Here is a 27,649-nt window from a genome sequence, read left to right as displayed (position 1 = left end):
TCTCCAGAAGTGTGTCATGCTGTTGCTGAACAGGCTGATTCAAAATATTTAGCCCAATATTAGCTCTACATCACTAAACTAAAACATAGTAGGCCTCACCATTAAAAAAAATTCCATCCAAAATAAAATGATGAAATGTGAGTTAAAAGGAAATGTTCAGTCCATATTGTGCAGTATTCACTGCTCCCTACACTCTCGCCCACAGCTCAGAACAGTGTCCAGGAATCCTACTGACCATCTTCAATTGAGTCCAATAAATGAAGGTTTTAGTCAGACCGACATGAGGGTCCTCTACCCACTATCCTCAGTCGGTAGCTAAAAGTGAAGAAATACAGAAAACTGCTGAGAATCAGCAGTCTTATTTACAATCCAATCTATTGCATTCATCACTCATCCACTTGTAGGCCTGCAGTTCTCAAACATTTTTCAAATCCTTTTCAAATGGTTGAGTTTCTAAATTATAATATATAGTTCAGCTTTAGCTCAGGGATTTGAATATGGCCATTTGGACATTTAAATCAGTCAGAGGTAGGCAGTCTATAAGTCTACAGTCTGGGGACTGAGCCACAGTCAGTCCTTCAGGACCAGTGCACCCAGTCCAGGGAATCATGGTAAGTCTGTCAGGCTGCAGAGAGATCTGTCCAGAATCTGATCACCCATCAGAGCTCACCTTCAAAGTTGGTCATGGAGGTCCTGGTCAGTCCTGAACAATAACAAATCTTCTGCTACCCTCTGCATTAGAGATAGAATAACATTTCTTCAAACAGAGTTCGAGCATGTTATGGTGCTTAGGCCAGTAACATAAATACTTTGATTCTCATAGTTGTAGTTACAGTGATCAGGCAGATATTGATGTAAGTTAACAAACAGATTTATGAATGTGAGATTCTACTTGCTATAAAGTGTCATCTGTGCCACTGAACAGCCTTCAGAAACTTTCCTCTCACTCTATGTACTGCGAAGAGCTATTTGTGTCAGGCAGTGACTGATCCAATGCCGAGCTGGGTTTAAATATGGTACCAACAGTGCAAATCATGGAAGGTCATGACAGTGGCAAGCACTTCAGTGACTGGTGACACACAAAAGCCCAGCACCAGAGAGGTACATGCTGAGAGCAACAGTGCAGAATTGTGTAAGATGGCTCACTAAAGTTCTCAGAAGCAAACCCTCCATAAAACTCCTTGAAATTGACACGTGGCCGGGTTTGGTAAATTTCAATCCTTACATACAGATAGATGTGGGATGTGTTCCTGATTCTGACAGTATTAACTTCCTGTTCTTGGTTTCGTGTTTGACATGGTAATTGTTTAATCATTCTGTTTGAAAACCAGCATTAATATTTAGGGAAAACTTAATGGTATTAAAGACCATAAAGAAATAGCAATAAGAATAGACCACTGGGCATCTTGAGTCTGCTCCACCCTTCAATAGGATCATGATCCAACATTCCTCAAGTCCATTTTCCTGCTCTTTCTCCATAATTGCTTTGGAGATGCTGCAGAAGAGGTTTACCAGAAAATTGGATGGATTAGACTGTATTAGCTCGAAGGAGAGGTTGGACACAATTGGATTGTTTTCACTAGAGCATCGGAGGCTGTGGGATGACCTGATAGAAGTATAGAAAGTAATGAGCAGTGTGAATAAGGTGTATAGTCAGAGTCTTTTTCCCAGGGTACAAATGTGAATATCAAAGCTACATAGGCTTAAGGTGAGAAGGGGAAGTTTAAAGGAGACATGAGGATAATAGATGCTCTGGGCAGGAGGTAGATGCAGATGCAAAAGCAAAAATTAAGAGGAACTCAGAACGCATGAACAGGCAGAGAATAGAGGGACACGGCCTATATGCAGGCAGGTGGGATTAGTTTAGAATAAGATCATGGTTAGCACAGAAATGGTGTGCTGAAGTGCTCTACTGTTCTATGTTCCATGTCCTAAGATTGGCTGAAGGATGGTCTCGGACTGGTTTCACTGCTTTATGTATCTCCTCAAGTGCCAGCAAATGCTTTGACTGTCCGTGTGATAATGAGCTGAGATTCAAGCTATTACCACAGTGCCTTGGTCAGTTATCACATCGCCAGGGTGGCTCGGCCTGCTCAGTAAACACATTCAATTATTTAAACCCAAAGAACTGCAGATACTGGAAGGTTAAGACCAAAACAAAAACTGCTGGAGATTCTCAGCAGGACTGATGCAACTGTAGAGAAAGATAGAGTTAAAATTTTGAGTTTATAACTCTTTATAAGAACTTCTGAATTCCTAATTTGGTTATATTCTGATGTTCCAATATCTGTTTTATAGTCGTACTGATTGCAGATTTGATCCTTTAAGTGTTGTCTTGGGATCTCTAGACATGGCTGTCAATGGTAGTATTGGTCTCCCAGCCCACACCCAGATTTGTGCCTTTCTGGTTGAAAAGAAGAGTTGAATCGCTAGAAAATACCAATTAAATCATGATTTAGCTGTACTTTTGATGGCCGTTGTTTGTGCATGTTACATGTTGGCCTTAAAAGTGATTCCCTCCTCATTTTCTGCAAGGTAGTTGCTAACCCACATCTACAAGAATAGATTTGACAGCTAACATAAAAATTGAACCCAAAGCTGTAATTCAGGCACATGAATGTACAGTGAAGTAGTGAGCCAAATTTATTGGGGCAGGCAGCAGTAAACATTAAATGAATACTTTGCTTCAGTATTTACCAAGGGAGGTAACTTTGCAAAATATATGATAAATGACTGGGATGAGATCAAAATAATTAAGAGATACCAGGATAGCTGGCTGTATCAAAAGTGAATAAATCCCTCATTCCAGATGTGGTGGGATTTGAAAGCTGCAAGGATAGATGTTGTGGAGGTATTCACCATCTTTTACCAATCTTCTCCAGTTTTGTCAAAGGACAAAATCGATGCAAATGTTAGATGCTCCAAAAAAAAAGAGCTATGGATGCTGGAAATCATAAACAAGAACAGAAGTTACTGGAAAATCTCAGCAGGTCCAGCAGCACATAAGGAGAGAAAGCAAAGTTAACATTTCAACAGACCTGAAACATTAACTCTGTTTTTCTCTACAGCAATTGCCAGACCTGCTAAATTTCTGCTCCAGGAATTACAACCCAATTAGTTTGATATCAATAGATTAGATTAGATTACTTACAGTGTGGAAACAGGCCCTTCGGCCCAACAAGTCCACACCGACCCGCCGAAGCGCAACCCACCCAGACCCATTCCTCTACATTTTACCGCTTCACTTAACACTACAGGCAATTTCCCATGGCCAATTCACCTAATCTGCACATCTTTGGACTGTGGGAGGAAACTGGAGCACCCGGAAGAAACCCACACAGACACAGGGAGAATGTGCAAACTCCACACAGAGAGTCACCTGAGGCAGGAATTGAACCCGGGTCTCAGGCACTGTGAGGCAGCAGTGCTAACCACTGTGCCACCCACTGGAGCAACAATGCATGGAGAGCCAACAAAAGGCACTGACGATAAAAGGGGAGCTAACATGTATTTTTAATGGCCATTTATTTGACCAACTTCCTGAGATTTTTGATGCTGTAACAGGGAGGCTGGATGAGGACAATGTCATCTATACAGTCTTCCAAAAGTGGTTTGATGAAACATCCTACAACCTTGCTGGCAAAATTAAAGCATGTGATGTAAGTGAGAACCTCGTTGCATGGATTCAAATTAGCTGGGAAAAGAAAAAGAGGTGGTGACGAATGGATAGCTTTCATGTGAGATATGTTTAGAACTCTTCCACAATTCTTTAGATTTGGGAGCATTATGGTGAATTGGAAAACTGCACAAACCACTGCATTGAAAGAAGAAAACCTGGAAATTATAGCCAGTTAGCCTAACATCTGCGGTGGGTAAATTGCTAAAGTCTGTAAATAATAAGAGGGTGGGTGAACACCTTGAAGATTTCAGCTGACCAGAATGAGCCAGAATGGGTTTGTAAAGTGGAGGGGGTGGGGAGGGTGCTCATGACTTGAAGACATGTTTTTTTTTAGATTAGATTAGATTACTTACAGTGTGGAAACAGGCCCTTCGGCCCAACAAGTCCACACCGCTCCGCCAAAGCGCAACTCACCCATACCCCTACATTTACTCCTTACCTAACACTATGGGCAATTTAGCATGGCCAATTCACCTGACCTGCACATCTTTGTGACTGTGGGAGGAAACCGGAGCACCCGGAGGAAACCCACACAGACACGGGGAGAACGTGCAAACTCCACACAGTCAGTCGCCTGAGGCGGGAATTGAACCCGGGTCTCTGGCGCTGTGAGGCAGCAGTGCTAACCACTGTGTCACCGTGCCGCCCACGACATTGTTTTGAAGACATGGTTTGTAGTTGACAGGAGTAAGTCGATGAAATTTATCTCAATGAACTTTCGGTGACATTTTTATTATTTGAGGAGTCAGGGTAGACAGGGAGAAACTGTTCTTACTCATAAAATGATCAAGAATCAGAGGTCACACTTTTAAAGTGTTCTGCAAAAAAGAAAATGTAACGTGAGAGAAAACACTTTCACACTGTGAGTAGTTAGGATCTGGAATGCACCATAGAACAGAGAACATTACAGTGCAATACAGGCCCTTTGGCCCTCTATGTTGCACCGATCTGTGAAACCAATATGAAGCCCATCCAACCTACACTATTCCATTATCATCCATATGGTTTTTTAATGACTATTTCAATGCCTGTAAGTTGGCATATCTGCTACTGTTGCAAGCAGAGCATTCCAAGCCTTTACTACTATGAGTAAAGAAACTACCTCTGACCTATATCCATCACCCCTCAATATAAAGCTATGTCCCCTTGTGCTAGCCACCACCATCTGAGGAAAAGGGCACTCACTATCCACCCTATCTAATCTCTGATCATCTTGTATGTCTCTATTAGGTCAACTCTCAAACTTCTCTCTAATAAAAACAGCCTCATGTCCCTCAGCCTTTCCTCATAAGCACTTCCCTCCATACCAGACAACATCCTAGTAAATCGCCTCCCTTTCCAAAGCTTTCACATCTTTCCTGTGATGCAGCAACCGGAACTGTACACAATACTTCAAGTGCGGCCACACCACAGTTACGTACAACTGCAACATGACCTCTTGGCTCTGAAACTCAATCCTTCTACCAGTAAAAGCTAACACACCATACGCTTTCTTAACAACCCTATCAACCTGGGTGGCAACCTTCAGGGATCTATGTAAGTGGACACTGAGATCTCTCTGCTCATCCACACTACCAAGAATCTTACCATTAGCCCAGTACTCTGTATTCCTGTTACTCCTTTAAAAGTGAATCACCTCACACTTTTCCACATTAAGCTCCATTTGCCACCTCTCAGCCCAGCTCAGCAGCTTATCTATGTTCCTCTGTAACACGAAACATCCTTTGGCACTGTCCATAACTCTACCAACCTTAGTATCATCCGCAAATTTACTAACCCATCCTTCTACACCCTCATCCTGGTCATTTATAAAACTGACAAACAACAGTGGACCCAAAACAGATCCTTGAACTCCAGGATGAACATTTCCCATCAACCACCATCCTCTGTCTTCTTTCAGCTAGCTAATTTCTGATCCAAATCATTAAATCACCCTCAATCCCATTCCTCCATATTTTCTGCAATAGCCTACTGTGGGGAACCTTACCAAACGTGTTACTGAAATCCATACACACCACATCAACTGCTTTACCCTCATCCACCTGTTTGGTCACCTTCTGAAGAACTCAATAAGGTTTGTGAGGCATGAACTACCCTTCACAAAGCCGTGTTGACTATCCCTAATCAAATTATTCCTTTCTAGATGACTAAAAATCCTGTCTCTTATAATCCTAATGTACATGTAGTGTAATGTAATGTAATTGAAACAAGTTCAATTGAGGCATTCAGGAGATTATCATAGGATGATTTAAATACAAACAGTATACAGGATTACAGAGAAAAGGCACCAGACTGGCACCAATTTAAAATGCTCACAAAACCTGTGGAGATATGATGGGCTGAATGGTTTCCTGCTTCTGTAATTTGATAAAGTCCCTCAAAAGAGATTGTCGGTCATATACAAAATTCGTAGGGCCTTCATCAGGTTTCCCACATTCCCTCAGCAGAAATGACAACAGCAAATGTCTGCCCCCTGTCCTTGGGAAGGCGAGGGGTGGGGAAAGGGTGCGCAGGGCTGAAGAGGGTGTGTAATGCAGTTCTGGGGGAGGCCCTGGATGTATTTGGAGAAGAAGGCAAATGTCAAAGAACTGCTGCCACTCAGATGGTGCAGGTAGCTTCACAGAGAGCTGTGAAAACTGCTGGTACTGGATGGAGACGATCATTAGTGGAGTCCGTGGTGGAGGGATGGCCATACTTTCAGCAGTGAAAAGGTAAGGAAGGTTAACAAAGAGGCTGGGGACCATGGGGCACAGATCTGTAGGAAAGAAAATGAAGGGGAAAAGGATGTCTGTGCCAAAATGTCTGAGGTTATCCATTTTGCTAAGAAAATTGAGCAGAAACAATATAAACAATTGATACAATTTCAAAAGGTGATGCAAGAAGAGAATAGGAATAAGTTGATTAGGGATAGTCAACACAGTTTTGTGAAGGGTAGGTTGTGCCTCACTAACCTTACTGAGTTCTTCGAGAAGGTGACAAAACAGGTGGATGCGGGTAAAGTGTTTGATGTGGTGTCTATGGACTTCAGTAAAGTGTTTGACAAGGTTCCATACGGTAGGCTATTGCACAAAATACAGAGTTTCGGGATTGAAGGTGATTTGGCAGTTTGGATCAGAAATTGACTAGCTGAAAGAACACAGAATGTGGTGGTTGATGGGAAATATTCATCCTGGAGCACAGTTACCAGTGATGTGCCACAAGGACCTATTTTGGGGACGCTGCTGTTTGTCATTTTTATAAATGATCTGCCTGTGGGTGTAGAAGGATGGGTTAGTAAATTTGGAGATGACAGTAAGGTAGAGTTGTGAATAGTGCCGAAGGATGTTGTGGGTTACAGAGGGATGTAGATAAGATGCAGAGCTGGGCTGAGAGGTGGCAAATGGAATTTAATGTGGAAAAGTGTGAGGTAGTTCACTTCAGAAGAAGTAACAGGAATGCAGAGTACTGGGCTAATGGTAAAATTCTTGGCAGTGTAGATGAACAGAGAGATATCGGTGTCCAGGTGTGTAAATCCCTAGAAGTTGCCACCCAGTTTGATAGGGTTGTTAAGAAGGCATATGGTGTGTTGGCATTTATTGGTACGGGGATTGAGTTTCAGAGCCACTAGATTAGATTTCAGCTGTACAATACACTGGTAAGGGCTGCACCTGGAGTATTGTGTGCAGTTCTGGTCACCACATTATAGGAAGGATGAGGAAGCTTTGAAAAGGGTTCAGAGGAGAGTTACTAGGATGTTGCCTGGTATGGAGGGAAAGTCTTATGAGGAAAGGCTGAGGGAACTGATGCTATTTTCATTGGAGAGAAGAAGCTTGATAGGTGACTTAATCGAGACATTTAAGATGATCAGAGGGTTAGATCAGTAGACAGCGAGAGCCTTTTTTCCCCTCGGATAGTGAAGGCTAACATGAGGAGACATAGCTTTAAATTGAGGGGTGATAGATTTAGGACAGATATCAGGAGTAGGTTCTTTACTCAGAGAGTAGTAGGAGAGTGGAATGGCCTGCCTTCAACAGTAGTAAACTCGCCAACATTAAGGGCATTTAAATGGGCATTGGACATACATATGGATAATAATGGAACGATGTAGGTTAGATGGGCATCAGGTTAATTTCACAGGTTGATGCAACTTCATAGGTCAAAGGGCCTGTACTGCGCCGTAACGTTCTATGGTCTATTTTAAGAGAGAGACCTAAAGAGTTTGCACACAAATATTTCAAGGTAATCAGCAGATTAACCTTTTAATAAGGGATCCTGAGATTTAGCAATAAATTCTTAGAGTTTAAAAAAAGCAGCAATTTATAAATCAAGTGGGGTCTATTCAGAAAAAATATTTGGCAAAGGTGCAGAAGAAATTTGTTTAGAACACAGGGTTACAGTAATATGGAGAGATGAGGGAGCTGTGATTGTCTCCTCAATCAGAACAGTCTAATAGGAGATTTGATTAAGGAGTTTAAGATAATGAAAGATTTATATAGTCTGAATGAACTTTCCAATGGCTATACAGCAAATAACCACAAACTAAAGGAAATTAACAAAAAGACCCAGAGGAGACACGAGAAGAACACAATGAGTGGCTCGGATATAGAATCTGCTGTCTGAAAGTGTAATGGACACAGATTCAATTGTAACCTTCAAAATAGAATTAGATAAATATTTGAAGGAAATCAAAGGCGCTGAGAAAGGACAAGTTAGTCCATTTAAATAAACATGATAAACAGTAAGAAAATAATATCAGCACCATTGCATTAGGTGAGACCAAGAACTGTCCCTCTGATAATTATTCCATTCATTCTGATCCCTATGATTGTTTATAAAAAAAGTAAAATATTGATTTAAAATCTCCACCGTACTTTAGCTCTATTCTTTCTTTAATGTGGTTCTTTATTTTAATACACTCATATGTACTATTTTTAAAAATGAGGAAATAATTTCAACAGGAGATAAATAAATAAATCACAATGAAATGTTAAAGACTTAGAATATAATGCTGCAACAGCCTCTTCCAGAAACTCGCCTGTAGACCATCACCATCCTCTAAGTTTAACAATCCTCAGACACAGTACTACAGGTGAGGGGAGGAGGTGGGTCTCTAAGAGCCTAAGAATGATGACAGGAGGATTAATGGAACAGTCAGTCTCAGTCAGCTCAATCCCATCTGATATCTAACCCGTGAAACAAAGCATTGCCTCTCTGTCCATCACTGATCGAACGCCAGAATCTCACTTTTCATCATTCAGCCACTTTTACTCCAACAATTTCACTTTCTTGTCTTTTCCCTTTGGTATTGTTCAGAGAAGAGGAAGATCTAATTCGGCTTCATCACCAGGAGAATACCGTAAGGTTGAACTGCTTAAGTTTTTTTTTTATTTAAAACTTGTATTTATATTGTAAAATTTGACGTTGCATTCCTGCTGATAGGTACTTGGTAATTGTTAACCAGTACTTAATTGACCAATGGGTGGCTTACCAATGGATGGTTAACCATTTGCATTTAATGAGTGGGTAGTCAATTAAAGGGTAGTTATCCAGTGGCAGATTATTGGTAGTTAATTAATGGGTGCTTAACCAAAACCAGTCAAATAGTTAGTTGATTAATGAGTAAATTACCTGTTGTAGTTAACCAGCACACATTGTTAATTCACAGTAATTATTCATTACTAAGCAGTTAACTACTAGGTGGTCAATTAGCAGCCTGTCAACTAGCAATTGTTAACAAGTGAGTGGGCTATTAACTGAAAATAATTACTTTCCCCAGGACAATTAGGGTGTGAAACAACTACTCATTTTGTCATTGGTGTCAAATCCCATGAATGAAGTTCAAAAAATGTAAATAGTTAAGCAATGAATAATTAATTATTGTCACTTCATTCATAGGAGCTTAACTAATGTGCAATAAATTAGCAGTTAGTTATTGGGCCATTAGTTAGGCTATTAATGAGCAAAAGTTAATAAGTGTGTTGTTAAGTTGTGGGTAGATGACCAACAATCTGTGAACTGCCCAATAAGCCATTAACTCATGGATGGTTAGACAATGACACTTAACCTATGGGCAGATAATTAGAAAGCAGTTAATCAGTAGCTGTGGGGAATATAGACTGTCAGTCAGGAAATAACACCAGCATTTTGACATATAGCTTCCATGTAGCTTGTAGTTTTACTTATGGTCCAGTCTGTTACAAATCATTATAGAATTTATTTTATTATAAATTTAAAGTAAGTCACAAATACTGTGCAGGGCTACAGTCTGAAGTATTTGTTTCAGGATTGAATTCTATTTGAGTTTGGCTTTTCAAACTAATGTAAATAATGAATTAAATCATGGAGCCAATCAGACAAGGTTAGTAACAGACATTGGTTTATGCTAATGTATTGCTACAAACCTGACTACAGTCACGGCCTGTAGCTTGTCCCACCTCACGAGTTGATTTCATTCATCGAATGATGTATAACAGAATGGGGGCAGTTGATCGTTTGTGCTTTGATAGAGTTCTTGATTAATTCTATTTCCCCTGCCCTATCCCCATACACCTGTAGATAACTTTCCCCTTGAACCGCTTGGAGATCTGGCCCTATGTCAGGGCAGACTGGGCTGTCCTCAGTTACTTCAGAAATGAGCCAGGATCGCACTCAGCCAGCAATGGTCTGTCTTTCTCAGTTGTCACTCGAACAATTAATTGATTGATGACGTAGGGAAGGTGGAACAGGGCCCAAGATCACAAAGTCACTTGTGCTTCTGAATGAGATAACATGCTGTACTGACCTCAGTGTTATTAAACTGTTCTTGGTCTCAAGAAGGAGCAATAAAGTAAAATTCCTGAATTTCAAAGCATAGGATTTGGGGAAACAAAAACTTATTTCATGTCAGATACCATGCTGCAGAAAGCCTAGACGAATCTAGAAAATGCAGAGGTAAACATGCAACCATATCAGTAAGAAACAAGGACCATTCATCCCCTCTAACTGGCTTCACTATTCAAAAACATTTGGTTTATCTGATTGTAGTGTTAACACCATATTTCAATCTATGCCTGATAACATTTGACTCACTTTTTAGTGGAGAGTCTGTCTATTGCTGCCTTAAAAATATTCAGTGACTCTCTGGAGGAATGAGTTCCAAAGCTCACGTTCCTTAAGTTCAGCTTTTGTTTTGTAGGGGGGTAGCACCCTTTCAGAACCCACCTTAAGATCCTACATGTTTCAGTAAGATCAATGCACATGTATGTAAAGATATTGGTAAGTAAAGTTGAGCTAAACCAAAAGATGTTTGTGAAATAAAAGAAGAGCAAAAGGAAAGAAAGAAAGTGCAGGGATAATTTCAAGGCAAAAGATGAAGCATCCTTCAGCTTTTAGAAAATGGATCAGGCACTTGTCAAAGAGGCACACTGTGAAATATTGGATGGGATAAACATTGTGAGTGAGCGTAAATGGCCACACCCATGCTGTACATCTCTATAACTCGGTTGCTAGGAGATGCCAGAGAGAAAATGCCAGAAGGTCTAGTCCGTCACTTTCAAATCCTTCCTGGATACAGGCATGTTATTGGAGGACTGGGAGACTGCTAACACTGTCCTACATATAAATAAAAAACAAAAGCAGACCACTCAACCCTGCCCTTCAATAATATTGTGGCTGAATTGATTCAAACCTTGATTCTACATTCCTGCATATCCTTGATAATCTTTCATCTGCTTGGTCATGAAGAACCTATCTACCTCTGCCTTAAAAATATTTGAAGATTCTATGTCCATTGACTTTTGAGGAAGGAAATTCTAAATACTAACGTTTCTCAGTGAGAAATTATGTTTCCCATCTTTGTTTTAAACGGGCAGGTGTTTAAGTAGAGAAGGGAGAGCTTGAATTGTAAAAGGCCAAGCAGCTTCATCTCGGTGAAGGGCAAACAAGTGGAAACATTGTGGGCAACAGGAGAAATTATTAGAACATAGAACATAGAACATAGAACAATACAGCACAGAACAGGCCCTTCGGCCCACGATGTTGTGCCGAACTTCTAACCTAGATTAAGCACCCATCCATGTACCTATCCAAATGCCGCTTAAACGTCGCCAATGATTCTGACTCTACCACTCCCACGGGCAGCGCATTCCATGCCCCCACCACTCTCTGGGTAAAGAACCCACCCCTGACATCTCCCCTATACCTTCCACCCTTCACCTTAAATTTATGTCCCCTTGTAACACTCTGTTGTACCCGGGGAAAAAGTTTCTGACTGTCTACTCTATCTATTCCTCTGATCATCTTATAAACCTCTATCAAGTCACCCCTCATCCTTCGCCGTTCTAACGAGAAAAGGCCGAGAACTCTCAACCTATGCTCGTACGACCTACTCTCCATTCCAGGCAACATCCTGGTAAATCTTCTCTGCACCCTCTCCAAAGCTTCCACATCTTTCCTAAAGTGAGGCGACCAGAACTGCACACAGTACTCCAACTGTGGCCTAACCAAAGTCCTGTACAGCTGCAACATCACTTCACGACTCTTGAATTCAATCCCTCTGCTAATGAACGATAATATTCCATAGGCCTTCTTACAAACTCTATCCACCTGAGTGGCAACCTTCAAAGATCAATGTACATAGACCCCAAGGTCCCTCTGTTCCTCCACCTGACTAAGAACCCTACCATTAACCCTGTATTCCACATTCTTATTTGTTCTTCCAAAATGGACAACCTCACACTTGGCAGGGTTGAACTCCATCTGCCACTCCTCAGCCCAGCTCTGCATCATATCTAAGTCCCTCTGCAGCCGACAACAGCCCTCCTCACTGTCCACAACTCCACCTATCTTCGTATCATCTGCAAATTTACTGACCCACCCTTCGACTCCCTCATCTAAGTCATTAATAAAAATTACAAACAGCAGAGGACCCAGAACTGAACCCTGCGGAACTCCACTTGTAACTGGGCTCCAGGCTGAATATTTACCATCTACCACCACTCTCTGCCTTCGACCGGTTAGCCAGTTTTCTATCCAATTGGCCAAATTTCCCTCTATCCCATGCCTCCTGACTTTCCGCATAAGCCTACCATGGGGAACCTTATCAAATGCCTTACTAAAATCCATGTACACTACATCCACTGCTCTACCCTCATCCACATGCTTGGTCACCTCCTCGAAGAATTCAATAAGACTTGTAAGGCAAGACCTACCCTTCACAAATCCGTGCTGGCTGTCCCTAATCAAGCAGTGTCTTTCCAGATACTCGTAAATCCTATCCCTCAGTACCCTTTCCATTACTTTGCCTACCACAGAAGTAAGACTAACTGGCCTGTAATTCCCGGGGTTATCCCTATTCCCTTTTTTGAACAGGGGCACAACATTCGCTACTCTCCAGTCCCCTGGTACCACCCCTGTTGCCAGTGAAGACGAGAAGATCATTGCCAACGGTACTGCAATTTCCTCTCTTGCTTCCCACATAATCCTAGGATATATCCCGTCAGGCCCGGGGGACTTGTCTATCCTCAAGTTGTTCAAAATGTCCAACACATCTTCCTTCCTAACAGGTATCTCTTCTAGCTTATCAGTCCGTTTCACACTCTCCTCATCAACAATACGGTCCCTCTCGTTCGTAAATACTGAAGAGAAGTACTTGTTCAAGACCTCTCCTATCTCTTCCGACTCAATACACAGTCTCCCACTACTGTCCTTGATCGGACCTACCCTCGTTCTTTAGAGAAAAACAGATTCATCAAAGAGTAAGCACGGATTTGTTAAGGAAATGTCATGTCTGATTAATTATACAATTCTTTGAGAAGGTAAGAGGTTAGAGGTAGGTTGGATAAGAGTCACCTGGTAGTCTTAGTCACATGCATTTTAGTCAGATTCCACATGCCAAACTGAAGAAGTAAATTAAAAGCTTATGCAATCCAAGGACAAGTGTCATGTTGAATCAAAGAGTGACCCAATGGAAGTCTGTGCTTTTTAAATTTAATCATTCAAAGTTGGATGGAGAAATGGCAGATGGAGTTTAATCTTAGACACGTGTGAGTTAATTCATTTTGGGAGGGAGGTCAAATGCAAGAAGAAATTATGCAGTAAATGGTAGGATCCTGAGGAGCACTGTTATACAGAGGGATCTTGGGGTGCAAGTCTATAGTTCCCCAGAAGTGCTAATACAAATGGATATCATGGTAAGGAAGGTATAAGACCTTAATCAGTTCAGGCATTGAGTATAAAAGTTGGCAACTCATGTTGCAACTGTATAACATTCTAGTTAGGTCACATTTGGAATATTGTGTGCAGTTCTGATTGCCACATTCCAGGAAGGGTGTCGAGTCTTTGGAGAGGCTGCAAAGAGGTTTACCTGGATATTGCCTGGATTGGAGCACATTAGCTATAAGGAGAGATTAGACAAACTTGGATTGTTTTTACTAGAGCGTCAGAGGCTGAGGGGCAACCTGATAGAAGTAAATAAAATTATGAGAGCCATGGATAGGGTGGGTAGTAAGGGTCACTTTGCCAGCAGCAAGTGTCAAATACTAGGGGGTGTACATTTAAACAGAGAGGGGAAAATTTAAAGGAGATGTGTGAGGAAAGCTTTTTACTCAGAGGGTGGTAGTTGCCCAGAATGTGCTGCCAGGGAAGGTGGTGGAAGCAGATATTTTAGCAAAATTCAAGAGACATTTAGGCAGGCATGTGAATAAACACGGAACAGAGGGATAGAAGCTATGTGTAGGTAGGTGGCATGAGTTTAGGATATCAAATGGTTGGTGCAAATATATAGGGCTAAAAGGCTTGTTCCTGGGCTGTACTGCTCTATGTTCATGTGGGGGTCAGCATTTATTTCCTGTCCCGAGTTGCCTTCTTGAACCGCTGCAGTGCATGTGCTGTAGGTTGAACTATAGTCTTGTTAGAGAGGGAATTCCAGGATTTTAACCCAGTCACAGTGATGGAATGGCAATATATTTCCAAATCAGGATAATGAGTGGCTTATTTTTTTAGATTAGATCACTTACAGTGTGGAAACAGGCCCTTTGGCCCAACAAGTCCACACCCACCCGCCGAAGCACAACCCACCCAGATCCATTCCCCTACATTTAACCCTTCACCGAACACTACGGGCAATTTAGCACGGCCACTTCACCTAACCTGTACATTTTTGGATTGTGGGAGGAAACCGGAGGACCAGGAGAAAACCCACGCAGACACGGGGAGAATGTGCAAACTCCACACAGAGAGTCGCCTGAGGCGGGAATTGAACCCGGGTCTCTGGCGCTGTGAGGCAGCAGTGCTAACCACTGAGCCACCGTGCCACTTGCTGGGAACTTGCAGAAGGTGGTGCTCCCAACTACCTGCTGCCCTTGTCCTTCTAGATGGAAGTAGTTTTGGGTTTGGAAGGTGCTGTCCAAGGATCATTGGTGGATTTCTGCCGTGCATCTTGTACATAGTACACACTGCTGCTACTAAGCACTAGTGTGGAGAGAGAGGGCGTTTGTGGATGTGGTGCCAATCAAGTGGGTTGCTTTGTCCTGGATGGTGTCAAGCTTCTTGAGTGTTGTTGGAGCTGTACACATCCAGGAAAGTGGGAATCACACTTCTGACTTGTGCCTTGTAAATGGTGGACAGCTTAGGAGGTGAGTTACTCACCACAGTATTGCAAGCCTGGTATTGACATTTCCACCCTGTGAAAAAGATTGCAACTATTCAACCTATCCATGCCCCTCATAATTTTATATACTTGTTTGAAGTCTTGCAGCCTCTGATGCTCTAGTGAAAATAATCCAAGTTTGTCCAACCTCTCCTTACATCCAAAAATGCTTGTCACTTGTCAGTCCAAACCTGGATATTCTCCAGATCTTGTTGCGTTTGGGTATGGACTGCTTCAGTATCTGAAGAGTTGTAAATGATGTTGTACATTATGCAATCATCGATGAACATCACCACTCTGGCCTTATGAGGAAGGGAAGATCATTGATGAGGCAGCTGAAGGTGGTTGGGCCTTGGGCATTTTCCTGAAGAACTCTTGCAGAGATGTCCTGGAGCTGAGATATCTGACCTCCAATAACACCTTACCTTTGTGCCAGGTATGACTTCAAACAGTGGAGAACTTTTCCTGGATACCCATTGATTCCAGTTTTACTCGGGCTCCTGGATGCCCATTCAGTTAAATGCAGCCATGATGTCAATGGCTATCACTCTCACCTCACCCTTGGAATTTAGTTGTTTTGTCCATGTTTGCACCAAAGCTGTAAGGATGTCAGGAGCTGAGCGGCCCTGGCAGAACCTAAACTGGGCATCACTGAACAGATTATTGCTGAGCAGGTGCTGCTTGATAGTACTGTTGATGACACCTTTCATCATTTTTGATTGAGAGCAGTTTGATGGTGCAGTAATTGGCTGAATTTTTCCTGTGTACAGGACATACCTGGCCAATTTTCCTCATTGTCAGATAAATACCAGTGTTGTAACTGTACTGGAACAACTTTGCTAGGGGAGTGCAAGTTCTGGAGCACAAGTCTTCAGTACAATTGTTGGAATGTTGTCAGGGCCCATAGCCTTTGCAGTGTCTCCAACCATTTCTTGTCATCACTTGGAGTGAATCAAATTGACTGAAGACTGGAATCTGTAATGCTGGGAACCACTGGAGGAAGCAGCAATGGATCATTATTCAATATGTCTGACTGAAGATTGTTGCAAAGGCTTCAACTTTTCCTTTTGCGCTGATGTGCTGGGTTCCCTGATCATAAGAATGGGAACATTGGTGGATTGTCTTCCTTCAGTGAGTTATTTAGTTGTCCACACTGTTGATGACTAGATGTGGCAGGACTGCAGAGCTTAGATCTAATCCATTGATTGTGGAATCATTTACCTCTGTCTAGCACTTGTTGCTTATGGTATTTGGCATTCAGGTGATCCTGTTTGGTAGCTTCACCAGGCTGACACCTGTTATTGCTTCTGGCATTCCTTCCTGCACTCTTCATTGAATATGAGTTGGTCAGTTCTGCTGCTGTTGATGGTCCACAGCGCCTCATGGATATCGATCTTGAGTTGCTCGAACTGTCCCATTTAGCACGGTGATAGTGCCACACAATGTCATGGAAGATACTCCACAAGGGCTGACTGCAGTGGTGACTTGTACCAATACTGTCATGGACAGATGTATCTACAACTGGCAAATTGGTAACGATGAAGTCAACTATATTCTTTTGTCTTGTTGGTTCCCTTAACAGCAACCACAGACTGAGTCTAGCAGCTATGACCTTTCAGACCCAACCAACTTGAGTGGCTATTACTGAGCCACACTTGGTGATGGACATTGAAACCCCCCCCCCCACCCAGAGGACATTTTATTCCCTTGCCACCCTTAGAGCTTCCTCCAAGTATTATTCAACATGGGGAAGCATTGGTTCATCAGCCAAGGTAATCAGCAGAAGGTTTCATGTTTAACCTGAAGCCATGAGACTTCATGAAGTCTAGAGTCAATGTTAAGGACTCCCAGATCAACTCCATCTCAACTGTATACCACTGTGCAGCATCTTCTGCTGGGTCTGTCCTATCGGTAGGACAGGACATATCCAGGGATGCGGGATGGTGGTGCCTAGGACACTGTAAGGTATGATTCCATGAGTATGACAATGTCAGACTGTTGCTTGACTAGTCTGAGAGACAACAGCAGATGATATGACATTGAGTGAAATATTGGCAAGGAATATCCTGTTGATTATCATCTCACAATTTTGCTTTTGCACAAGGAACATGCAAGAAATACTGAAGGTGGTAAGAGCAGAATAGAGTCTGGGATGAGATGGTAAGTGTGGGATCTGGAATCCCCTGCAGGATTGGATGGTAAAGACACAAACCCTTCTTGCAAAGAAAAAAAGGCAAAGTATGTAATAAACTCCAGGGCCATAGATCAAGAACTGGGAACAGGGACAAAGCAAGATAATGGTGATCAAACTGCTCAGCTCTTTGTCAGGATGAGTGGCCCCCTTTTTTGTTGTAAACCTGTGCTTAAAATAGACAAGGCCATTTTATTCACTGTTTACCAGCCTGTTATCATAGAATATGATGATTTTAATCAATCATTGCCATCAATCTCTAGTAATGAGCCAGCAACACACTCAGTGACTGTATAATAAGCACAACAAGAGTTCCTGTAGGTTCCTGCACCTTGGCAATCTGGTCTCAATCCTTCATCAACCCTAAGGTGAATCATGAGAGCCCATAGTGTTAGAGATAGTGTATCGACATGGATAGAGAATTGTCTAATGGGCAGTAAATAGTGAGTGAAGATTGGGGGTTCTTTTTCAGGTTGGTGATCCAGAAACCCAATGCCCGGCTTTTTCACCTTTCACTGTCAGCTATCATGAAGGGAGTGACTGTGAGGTTCGAGCATTTAATTCCAATGCTAACCTGATAGTCCAAGGTAGACAGGCAGGAGGATGGAAGAACGCAGCAAGCCAGGCACCATCTGGAGGTGCAGAAGTCGACATTTCAGGTGTAACCCTTCTTCAAGTCCAACTGTTAGAGCCACTTACTCAAAATTCAAATTCAATTCAGTGCCAATAAAATAAACTCTGCTAAATATAATATATATATCGTGTTTGAAACTTCCTGCTGGAAACACAGCTCATCTCTATCTCATTACAAACCAAAAATCAGAGTGAAGAAACATGAAATAATGAATAGTGTATATAAAATGAGGTTAAGAATCCAAACTAACTTCAGACCACATTCCCTACTCCAGTTAATGGCAATGACTCACAGCTTATCCTAATGTAACTGGAACTCTAAAGACAACTTTCAGTGTCAACAAAATACAGATATACAAAACAATTTTAATGAGCTTTAACATGACATTTCACCTTTACTGAGCCCAAGACTTGAGACAACATCCATTTCATGTTCAGTTCAAAGATTGTCTACCTCAAGCCTCAGTTAGGCTCTGGAATATTGCAACTCTTTAAAATATTGGTCATTGAAAATTGTCTGAGGTTTCAGGACATTGTTAATAAATCACCTTGACTCCCTCCTCCCACAGGAAGACCCACAGTTGCCTCATCATCCTTATACACCTCAGTTGCTTTTGAAATGTGTTTCTTTAAACTTTAAAACATACAATCATTAGCCTTAAGAGGACATTGATGTCATTATCTGGGAGTCTTATATAAACCAGGCAGAATAGTGAATCTCAGTTCCGTGCACCCAAACAACGAGCAACATCACTCGTGTTGAATCCGAAGTAAATTGTGATATCTATGGTGAGGAGGTGAGTACAGTTGTTTTCTTCCTCAATTTGAACAACGAGGCAAGAGTAAGAAGCCGTTATCTTCTAATAATCCAAATGAGAGGCTCAGGTAAGCCCTGAACAGCCAGATGGAGAAATTGTAGCCTCCTCTGCTTGATCCCCTCTCCCCCACTCAAACCTCTGATCCCCTCTCCCCCTCTCAAACCCCTGATCCCCTCTCCCCCTCTCAAACCTCTGATCCCTATTCCCCCACTCAAACCCCTGATCCCCTCTCCCCCTCTCAAACCTCTGGTCCCCTCTCCCCCATTCAAACCCCTGATCCCCTCTCCCCCATTCAAACCTCTGATCCCTCTCCCCCTCTCAAACCCCTGATCCCCTCTCCCCCTCTCAAACCCCTGATCCCTCTCCCCCTCTCAGACCCCTGATCCCCTCTCCCCACTCAAACCCCTGATCCCCTCTCCCCCTCTCAGACCCCTGATCCCCTCTCCCCCATTCAAACCCCTGATCCCCTCTCCCCCACTCAAACCCCTGATCCCTCTCCCCCTCTCAGACCCCTGATCCCCTCTCCCCCTCTCAAACCCCTGATCCCCTCCCCCCCACTCAAACCTCTGATCCCTGTTCCCCCTCTCAAACCCCTGATCCCCTCTCCCCCATTCAAACCCCTGATCCCCTCTCCCCCTCTCAAACCCCTGATCCCTCTCCCCCATTCAAACCCCTGATCCCCTCTCCCCCTCTCAGACCCCTGATCCCCTCTCCCCCATTCAAACCCCTGATCCCCTCTCCCCCTCTCAGACCCCTGATCCCCTCTCCCCCACTCAAACCTCTGATCCCCTCTCCCCCTCTCAAACCCCTGATCCCCTCTCCCTCACTCAAACCCCTGATCCCCTCTCCCCCACTCAAACCCCTGATCCCTCTCCCCCTCTCAGACCCCTGATCCCCTCTCCCCCACTCAAACCCCTGATCCCTCTCCCCCTCTCAAACCCCTGATCCCCTCTCCCCCTCTCAAACCACTGATCCCTCTCCCCCACTCAAACCCCTGATCCCCTCTCCCACACTCAAACCCCTGATCCCCTCTCCCACACTCAATCACCTGATCCCCTCTCCCACACTCAAACCCCTATCCCCTCTCCCACACTCCAACCCCTGATCCCCTCTCCCCCACTCAATCACCTGATCCCCTCTCCCACACTCAAACCCCTGATCCCCTCTCCCACACTCAGACCCCTGATCCCCTCTCCCACACTCAAACCCCTGATCCCCTCTCCCCCACTCAGACCCCTGATCCCCTCTCCCCCACTCAGACCCCTGATCCCTATTCCCCCTCTCAAACCCCTGATCCCCTCTCCCCCACTCAATCACCTGATCCCCTCTCCCACACTCAAACCCCTGATCCCCTCTCCCACACTCAAACCCCTGATCCCCTCTCCCCCACTCCAACCCCTGATCCCCTCTCCCCCACTCCAACCCCTGATCCCCTCTCCCCCACTCAAACCCCTGATCCCCTCTCCCACACTCAATCACCTGATCCCCTCTCCCCCATTCAAACCCCTATCCCCTCTCCCACACTCCAACTCCTGATCCCCTCTCCCCCACTCAATCACCTGATCCCCTCTCCCACACTCAGACCCCTGTTCCCTCTCCCCCATTCAAACCCCTGATCCCCTCTCCCCCTCTCAAACCCCTGATCACCTCTCCCCCTCTCAAACCTCTGATCCCTATTCCCCCTCTCAAACCCCTGATCCCCTCTCCCCCATTCAAACCCCTGATCCCCTCTCCCCCACTCAAACCTCTGATCCCTCTCCCCCTCTCAAACCCCTGATCCCCTCTCCCCCTCTCAAACCTCTGATCCCTCTCCCCCATTCAAACCCCTGATCCCCTCTCCCCCATTCAAACCTCTGATCCCTCTCCCCCTCTCAAACCTCTGATCCCTCTCCCCCACTCAAACCTCTGATCCCCTCCCCCCCACTCAAACCTCTGATCCCTCTCCCCCTCTCAAACCTCTGATCCCTGTTCCCCCTCTCAAACCCCTGATCCCTCTCCCCCATTCAAACCCCTGATCCCCTCTCCCCCTCTCAAACCCCTGATCCCTCTCCCCCATTCAAACCCCTGATCCCCTCTCCCCCACTCAAACCCCTGATCCCCTCTCCCCACTCAAACCTCTGATCCCCTCTCCCCCACTCAAACCCCTGATCCCTCTCCCCCTCTCCAACCCCTGATCCCCTCTCCCCCTCTCAAACCTCTGATCCCCTCTCCCTCACTCAAACCCCTGATCCCCTCTCCCACACTCCAACCCCTGATCCCCTCTCCCCCACTCAATCACCTGATCCCCTCTCCCACACTCAAACCCCTGATCCCCTCTCCCCCACTCAATCACCTGATCCCCTCTCCCACACTCAAACCCCTGATCCCCTCTCCCCCACTCAAACCCCTGATCCCTCTCCCCCTCTCCAACCCCTGATCCCCTCTCCCCCTCTCAAACCTCTGATCCCCTCTCCCCCTCTCAAACCTCTGATCCCCTCTCCCTCACTCAAACCCCTGATCCCCTCTCCCACACTCCAACCCCTGATCCCCTCTCCCCCACTCAATCACCTGATCCCCTCTCCCACACTCAAACCCCTGATCCCCTCTCCCCCACTCAGACCCCTGATCCCCTCTCCCCCACTCAGACCCCTGATCCCTATTCCCCCTCTCAAACCCCTGATCCCCTCTCCCCCACTCCAACCCCTGATCCCCTCTCCCCCACTCCAACCCCTGATCCCCTCTCCCCCACTCAAACCCCTGATCCCCTCTCCCACACTCAATCACCTGATCCCCTCTCCCCCACTCAGACCCCTGATCCCCTCTCCCCCACTCAGACCCCTGATCCCCTCTCCCCCACTCAGACCCCTGATCCCTATTCCCCCACTCAAACCCCTGATCCCCTCTCCCCCACTCAGACCCCTGATCCCCTCTCCTCCACTCAAACCCCTGATCCCCTCTCCCACACTCAATCACCTGATCCCCTCTCCCACACTCAAACCCCTATCCCCTCTCCCACACTCAAACCCCTATCCCCTCTCCCACACTCAAACCCCTATCCCCTCTCCCACACTCAGACCCCTGATCCCCTCTCCCACACTCAAACCCCTGATCCCCTCTCCCACACTCAGACCCCTGATCCCCTCTCCCCCACTCAAACCCCTGATCCCCTCTCCCACACTCAATCACCTGATCCCCTCTCCCACACTCAGACCCCTGATCCCCTCTCCCACACTCAAACCCCTATACCCTCTCCCACACTCAGACCCCTGTTCCCTCTCCCCCATTCAAACCCCTGATCCCCTCTCCCCCTCTCAAACCCTGATCCCCTCTCCCACACTCAAACCCCTGATCCCCTCTCCCACACTCAAACCCCTGATCCCCTCTCCCCCACTCAGACCCCTGATCCCCTCTCCCCCACTCAGACCCCTGATCCCCTCTCCCCCACTCAGACCCCTGATCCCCTCTCCCACACACAAACCCCTGATCCCCTCTCCCACACTCAAACCCCTGATCCCCTCTCCCACACTCAAACCCCTGATCCCCTCTCCCCCACTCAGACCACTGATCCCCTCTCCCACACTCAAACCCCTGATCCCCTCTCCCGCACTCAGACCCCTGATCCCCTCTCCCTCTGTCAAACTCACGATTGCCACCTGTTGCATTCAAACCTGATTTCCTACCCCCTTCCCATAAAGCCATCTAATGACAAAGCTTTTTCATTTGAAATTATCTCTATGTCAGTCTCTGAGTGGATTTGATTCATATTCTACAGATTAGTCTGGAGTTACTTGTTCTGCCCTGGGGCATTTTTGGGGAGATGAATCATTGGCAATTTCCACGGGGTTGGCTGGTAGGAAAAAAATTGAGGCATGGTTTTTTTACTGTTCACAATCAATGCTGTTGGAAAATAGGAGCGAGACCTGTAAATGGATTGGGCTGGTGACACCTATCAAATTTCAATAGTCTGTTTGCTTCCTGGGACAGTTTAGAATTCCCATTGTAAATCAATCAGTTGGGTTTGTTGTAAATGCAACCTTTACAAGACAGTTTTAAAATAAACATTTAGTTCAAAGTAAGACTCCGAATTCCAGATAAACACCTCAACAGACCTGTGTGATCCATTCTCCAGAGAGAGAAATTCAAGCTGAAGTTCATTGACATTATTAGGGATTTGCCCCAGGAGCTGTAAATTTGTTATGCCTTTAGAATGCCTGGGGAATCTATAATTGATTTTAGAAAAAATTGAAAGGGAATGTTAAGATTTCTTGTGAAATCAATCATAACTTTAGGATAGTAAGAAATATTGATCTGTTGTGACCTAGTGCCTCTGAAGATTACTCACAGGAATGAATTTAAAATACAAAGGCCTTAAGTTGCACTCACCAGAGCAGAAAAAGGTTCAGGTGTGTCCATGCTACTTCAACGACTGGGACTTGACAGTTCAGAAGATTCTAGAAAGCTGTTAACGCTATCTCTTTGACTATTCTTAAATGGGATGTGACAAAGCCAGCATTTGTTGCCCAGGTCTAGCTCCTATTGAACTGAATAGTTTGCTTGGCTATTTCAAGGGCAGTTAAGAGTTAACCTCTTGCTGTGGGACAGAAATATGCAGGAAATAATGGAGGAGTCTGGGACATGGTCTGTAATGGTTAAGGTTCAATAAATGTCACAATGTTAGAATATTGCTTGACCATTCTGTGGGACAGCTCTCCCAATTTTGGGAAAAGTCCCCAGATGTCAGTGAGGAGGACATTGAAGATCAACCGTACCTGATGATCCTTCACTATTTCTGCTGCTTTAGCGGATACATGTGGCTTGTCTGGCTTTATTCTTTCTTGATGCTTTTATGGTGGTTGAATACAGCAGATTAGCTTTTCAGGCTCTTTCAGAAATCAGTTTTGAGACCCGTACATCTCTGGGTCCAGAGTCCCAAATCGGAAATGAAGGACCGAGTTCCTTCCCTAAACAACATTAATGAAGCAATCAGTAATTTCACCATGGAGAAAAAAGTTTGCAGAAATATGTGGAAAAGGAATTAGATGAATTGTTTCATAGTACAGTACAGCATAGGACAGGCCCTTCAGCCCTTGATGCTGTGCTGCCCTTTTATCCTAACTCTAAAATCAGACTAACCTACACACCCTTCATTGTGCTATCTTCCATGTGCCTATACAAGTGTCACTTAAATGTCTTACTAATGTATCTGAATCTACTACCACTGCTGGCAGTGCATTACAAGCATCCACCACTCTCTGTGTAAAGAACCTACCTCTGACATAAATTTTTTTAAAATTAGAAATTACAGTATGGAAACAGGCCCTTCAGCCCAACAAGTGCACACCAACAAAGAGCAACCCATCCCCCTACATTTACCCCTTCACCTAACACTACAGGCAATTTAGCATGGCCAATTCACTCAACCTGAACATTTTTGGACTGTGGGAGGAAACCGGAGCACACCCACACAGACTTGGGGAGAATGTGCAAACTCCACACAGAGAGTCGCCTGAGGTGGAAATTGAACCCGGGTCTCTGGCGCTGTGAGGCAGCAGTGCTAACCACTGTGCCACCATGTCATATCTCCCCTAAACCTTCCTCCAATCATCTTAAAATTATGCCACCCCATGATAGACATTTCTGCCCTGGAAAAAGTCTCTGGCTATCCACTCTATTTATACCTCTCATCATCTTGTACACCTCTATCATGTTGCCTCTCACACTTTTTCATTCCAATGAGAAAATTCTTATTTCCCTCAATCTTTATTCATAAGATATGTCCTCCAGTCCAGACAGCGTCCTGGTAAATCCCCTCTGCATTCTCTCTAAACCTTCCACATCCTGCCCATGGGTGGTCTAATCAGGCTATACAGAGATGCAGTATAACCTCGCTGCTCTTAAACCCCCCAATCTTCCTGCTCATGAATGCCAACACACAGTATGCCTTTTTAACAACCCTATTAACTTGGGTAATAATTTTGAGGGATCTATGGATATGGATCCCAAGATCCCACTGTTCCTCCACACTGCCAAGAATCCTGCCTTTGACCCTGTACTCTGCACTCAAATTTGACCTTCCAAAATGAATCACTTGAAAGGCAGGCACACACACAATAGACCAAATAGCCTCTGTAACCATTTTATGATTACTGGCATTGGATTTTAATTCCAGAACCCATTGGAACTCATGTCTCCACAGCATTAATCTCAATCTTTACATTCAGGGACACTCCTATTCCAGGAGCATTACTGCTTTGCTGCTTGACCTTCTAGGTTTCATGTAGCTCGGTGTCGTGATGTTTTGTCTATGTGTATGACTGGTTGGGTGTCTGGTCTTTTTCTCTGCGCCCATGTCTGGGTGTTGTTCTCATCTTTCCCAAAGGACCTGGGCATCACAGGCCAGGCAAGCATTTGTAGCCCATTCCTTACCCTCCTGGAGAAGATGAAATCTCTATCAGTACCTGTTGGGTCTGAAAATGTGTTTGTAACTCTGGGTGTTTGGGTATGTGACTATGATAGTATCTGAATGTTTGTTAGTGTGTGTGTGTGGTCAAATGTTTCACATAAAGAAGGGGGTCAATACAGATATATTGTTTGGGTGAGGGTTACTTTATGTTTCTTCTCTTCAGGATATGGAGCCTCCAGCCAATTGTCGAGCGCTACTGTTAGGACTGATCCTGAGCTACGTCCTGGCTCCTTGCTTAGGAACTGTTCCTCCTTTGCTCAAACACACACAAAGGTAAAACACCGTCAGACAATTTACTGTTACTTACATAGTTTCCTTTCAGTATAAGTAGTCTCCTTTGTCTAGGTACTGAACAGTTTCTGCCTGCTTCTAGGGCGTAAGTTTGTATTTATGACAGCAGTGGGAATGAAATTGGTTTTTGATAAGTTGCTAATCAGTAAATACAGGATCAATGTCGACCCCAGAGATACACCAGTCTCTGACATCTGTTACACTGTCAATATGGGAATGAATGTGAGGAATTTGGATGTTTTATAAAAAGAATGAATTTCTCAAAATGCATCACATCCTGTTAGTCAAAGAGAGTGGAGGAAGGGCACTAGGTAGTAATCAGCACATATTTTACCTGATGCCATGAGAAATGACCAGGTTCAGGTCTCCCAGAGTCAGTCTATCCATGTTGTATACCTTTCTGCTGTCATTTGTGGCACGTTTATCCTGCCTATGGGACAGGACATACCCAGGGATGGTGATCAAGGAGCCTTCAACATCCTGTATAAGGTATGATACAGTAATATTACCTTGCCTGTGAGACAGCACTCCCAATTTTGACCCAAATCCCAAGATGAGTGAGGGGGCTGTTTGAGATGATGGAATTAAACAGAAACAATGGACCTGAGGATGGAGTTGGCTCAAAATTTCACATTCCTGAACAGGGGAAGAAAGGTTCTGGATGTTGTGGTGAGGATATAGTTTTGAGAACTATAAAAGTATGGTGAGGGGAGAAAATATTTTGGATAACAACCAACACTAGAAACTTTTAGATTGTGTCTGACTACGTCTAAGCAATCTGAGAGACATTTTCCTCAGATGTTTCTGGAATTGACTACAGATTGATGAATAGTTTAGCCTCTTCTTGGAGGCATAGGTGAAGCTGAGATTTGGGGATGGGGTGGGGAGGGGGTGGGGTTAAATGAATTGGACTGGATTATGAATTTAGTGAGAAATGGGGAAGTACACATGACCCTGATGACAAATTGGCACGCTGATTACTTAATATTTAATATAATCCCATCTGAGATTAAGTTACAGCCTAGAAACCCAAATGTATGTTTGGATGCCTTGATGTGACATTGTTTTGTTTTATTGTAGTTCACTGTCTAGGTCCTGGAAAACTGGAAATTTGCCGGCACCAAGAGGAGTTGAACAAGTGGAGAATATCTTGCAGCTTCTTCCAGGTTGGGATCCATCTGGCCCTTTGCATGATTGGGGCATTGAGATGATGTCATCAGTTCCCACACTTAAAGGACTCCTGAGAAAGAATTCTGGGATCTGGTGGATTCCAGTTTTAAGGCAACCTGGTAGATTCCCACTGTATTTCAAAAATCATGATGGTCAACCAAACACAGAACCTGCAGACAGTACAGGTCTGACCAGCATTACCTTGGGAAAAAGCTGGTCATCTGATTGGCTGGAACCAAGCACCAATGAAGAAGTGAAGAGAAGTTTTGTTGTGGCTGATGATGTTGCTTTTAGAGAAAAGAGCAAGTTGCTGACTGCGATGCAAAGGCAGAAATGGCTAAATGCTGTAATGAGGCAACTTGTGATTAATAAAAAGTAAATGCAATACAATTTATGAATATTGGTGTTTGTGAGTGTTTCAAATTCAGAAATGTAATTCATTGTCAAACTGCAATAAAGCTCTCTTCAAAGACACCATAAACTTGTAAGTTTTATGTTTTCAAACATTGCTTCCAGAAAAACACCTTATTTTAAACAATGGCAGCAACATTGTTTTCATTGAAATCAAAGGTGCAATTCTAACCCTTGAATTAAGTCAGGGAGTGAGACAGTTGTCAGAGGCATTGAGATTAAGCTGTTTGGAGTTACAGAAGCTAGGTTTAGGAGACATTGGAAGCTGAGCTGATTTACAGCACTAGTAAGCAGGATCGAAGACACTGGTAAAAGTGAGCATTGTTCTCCTTATTATGAAGAAGATAAAGTTCTGCTGAACATGAGAAAGGCTATGATACAGTCCCAGTGGCTAGCGTCAAATAGTTTA

The 27,649-nt window shown here is 44.2% G+C and overlaps 1 protein-coding gene across 3 annotated transcripts; it reads left to right on the top strand.

Annotated features, from left to right (window-relative positions):
* Positions 1–8,937: 8,937 nt before the first annotated feature.
* Positions 8,938–27,239, top strand: pth2 (parathyroid hormone 2). 3 transcript variants are annotated; one of them, XM_072588264.1, is made up of 3 exons: positions 8,938–9,014; positions 25,532–25,641; positions 26,740–27,239. In XM_072588264.1, exons 2-3 carry the CDS (start codon positions 25,535–25,537, stop codon positions 27,206–27,208), a joined length of 576 nt encoding a protein of 191 aa, XP_072444365.1. In that variant the 5' UTR covers positions 8,938–9,014; positions 25,532–25,534; the 3' UTR covers positions 27,209–27,239. The 3 variants fall into 3 exon arrangements, with proteins under 3 accessions (XP_072444365.1, XP_072444364.1, XP_072444362.1); XM_072588263.1 differs by having other exon boundaries at positions 8,955–9,019; XM_072588261.1 differs by lacking the exon at positions 8,938–9,014 and adding an exon at positions 18,849–18,905.
* The last annotated feature ends 410 nt before the right edge of the window (positions 27,240–27,649 follow it).

This window comes from Chiloscyllium punctatum, chromosome 18 (assembly GCF_047496795.1).
Source record: "Chiloscyllium punctatum isolate Juve2018m chromosome 18, sChiPun1.3, whole genome shotgun sequence".
NCBI classification, from domain to species: Eukaryota; Metazoa; Chordata; class Chondrichthyes; order Orectolobiformes; family Hemiscylliidae; genus Chiloscyllium; species Chiloscyllium punctatum.
The sequence above is the reverse complement of the archived record's forward strand: the minus strand, read 5'-3'. Positions and strand labels throughout refer to the sequence as shown.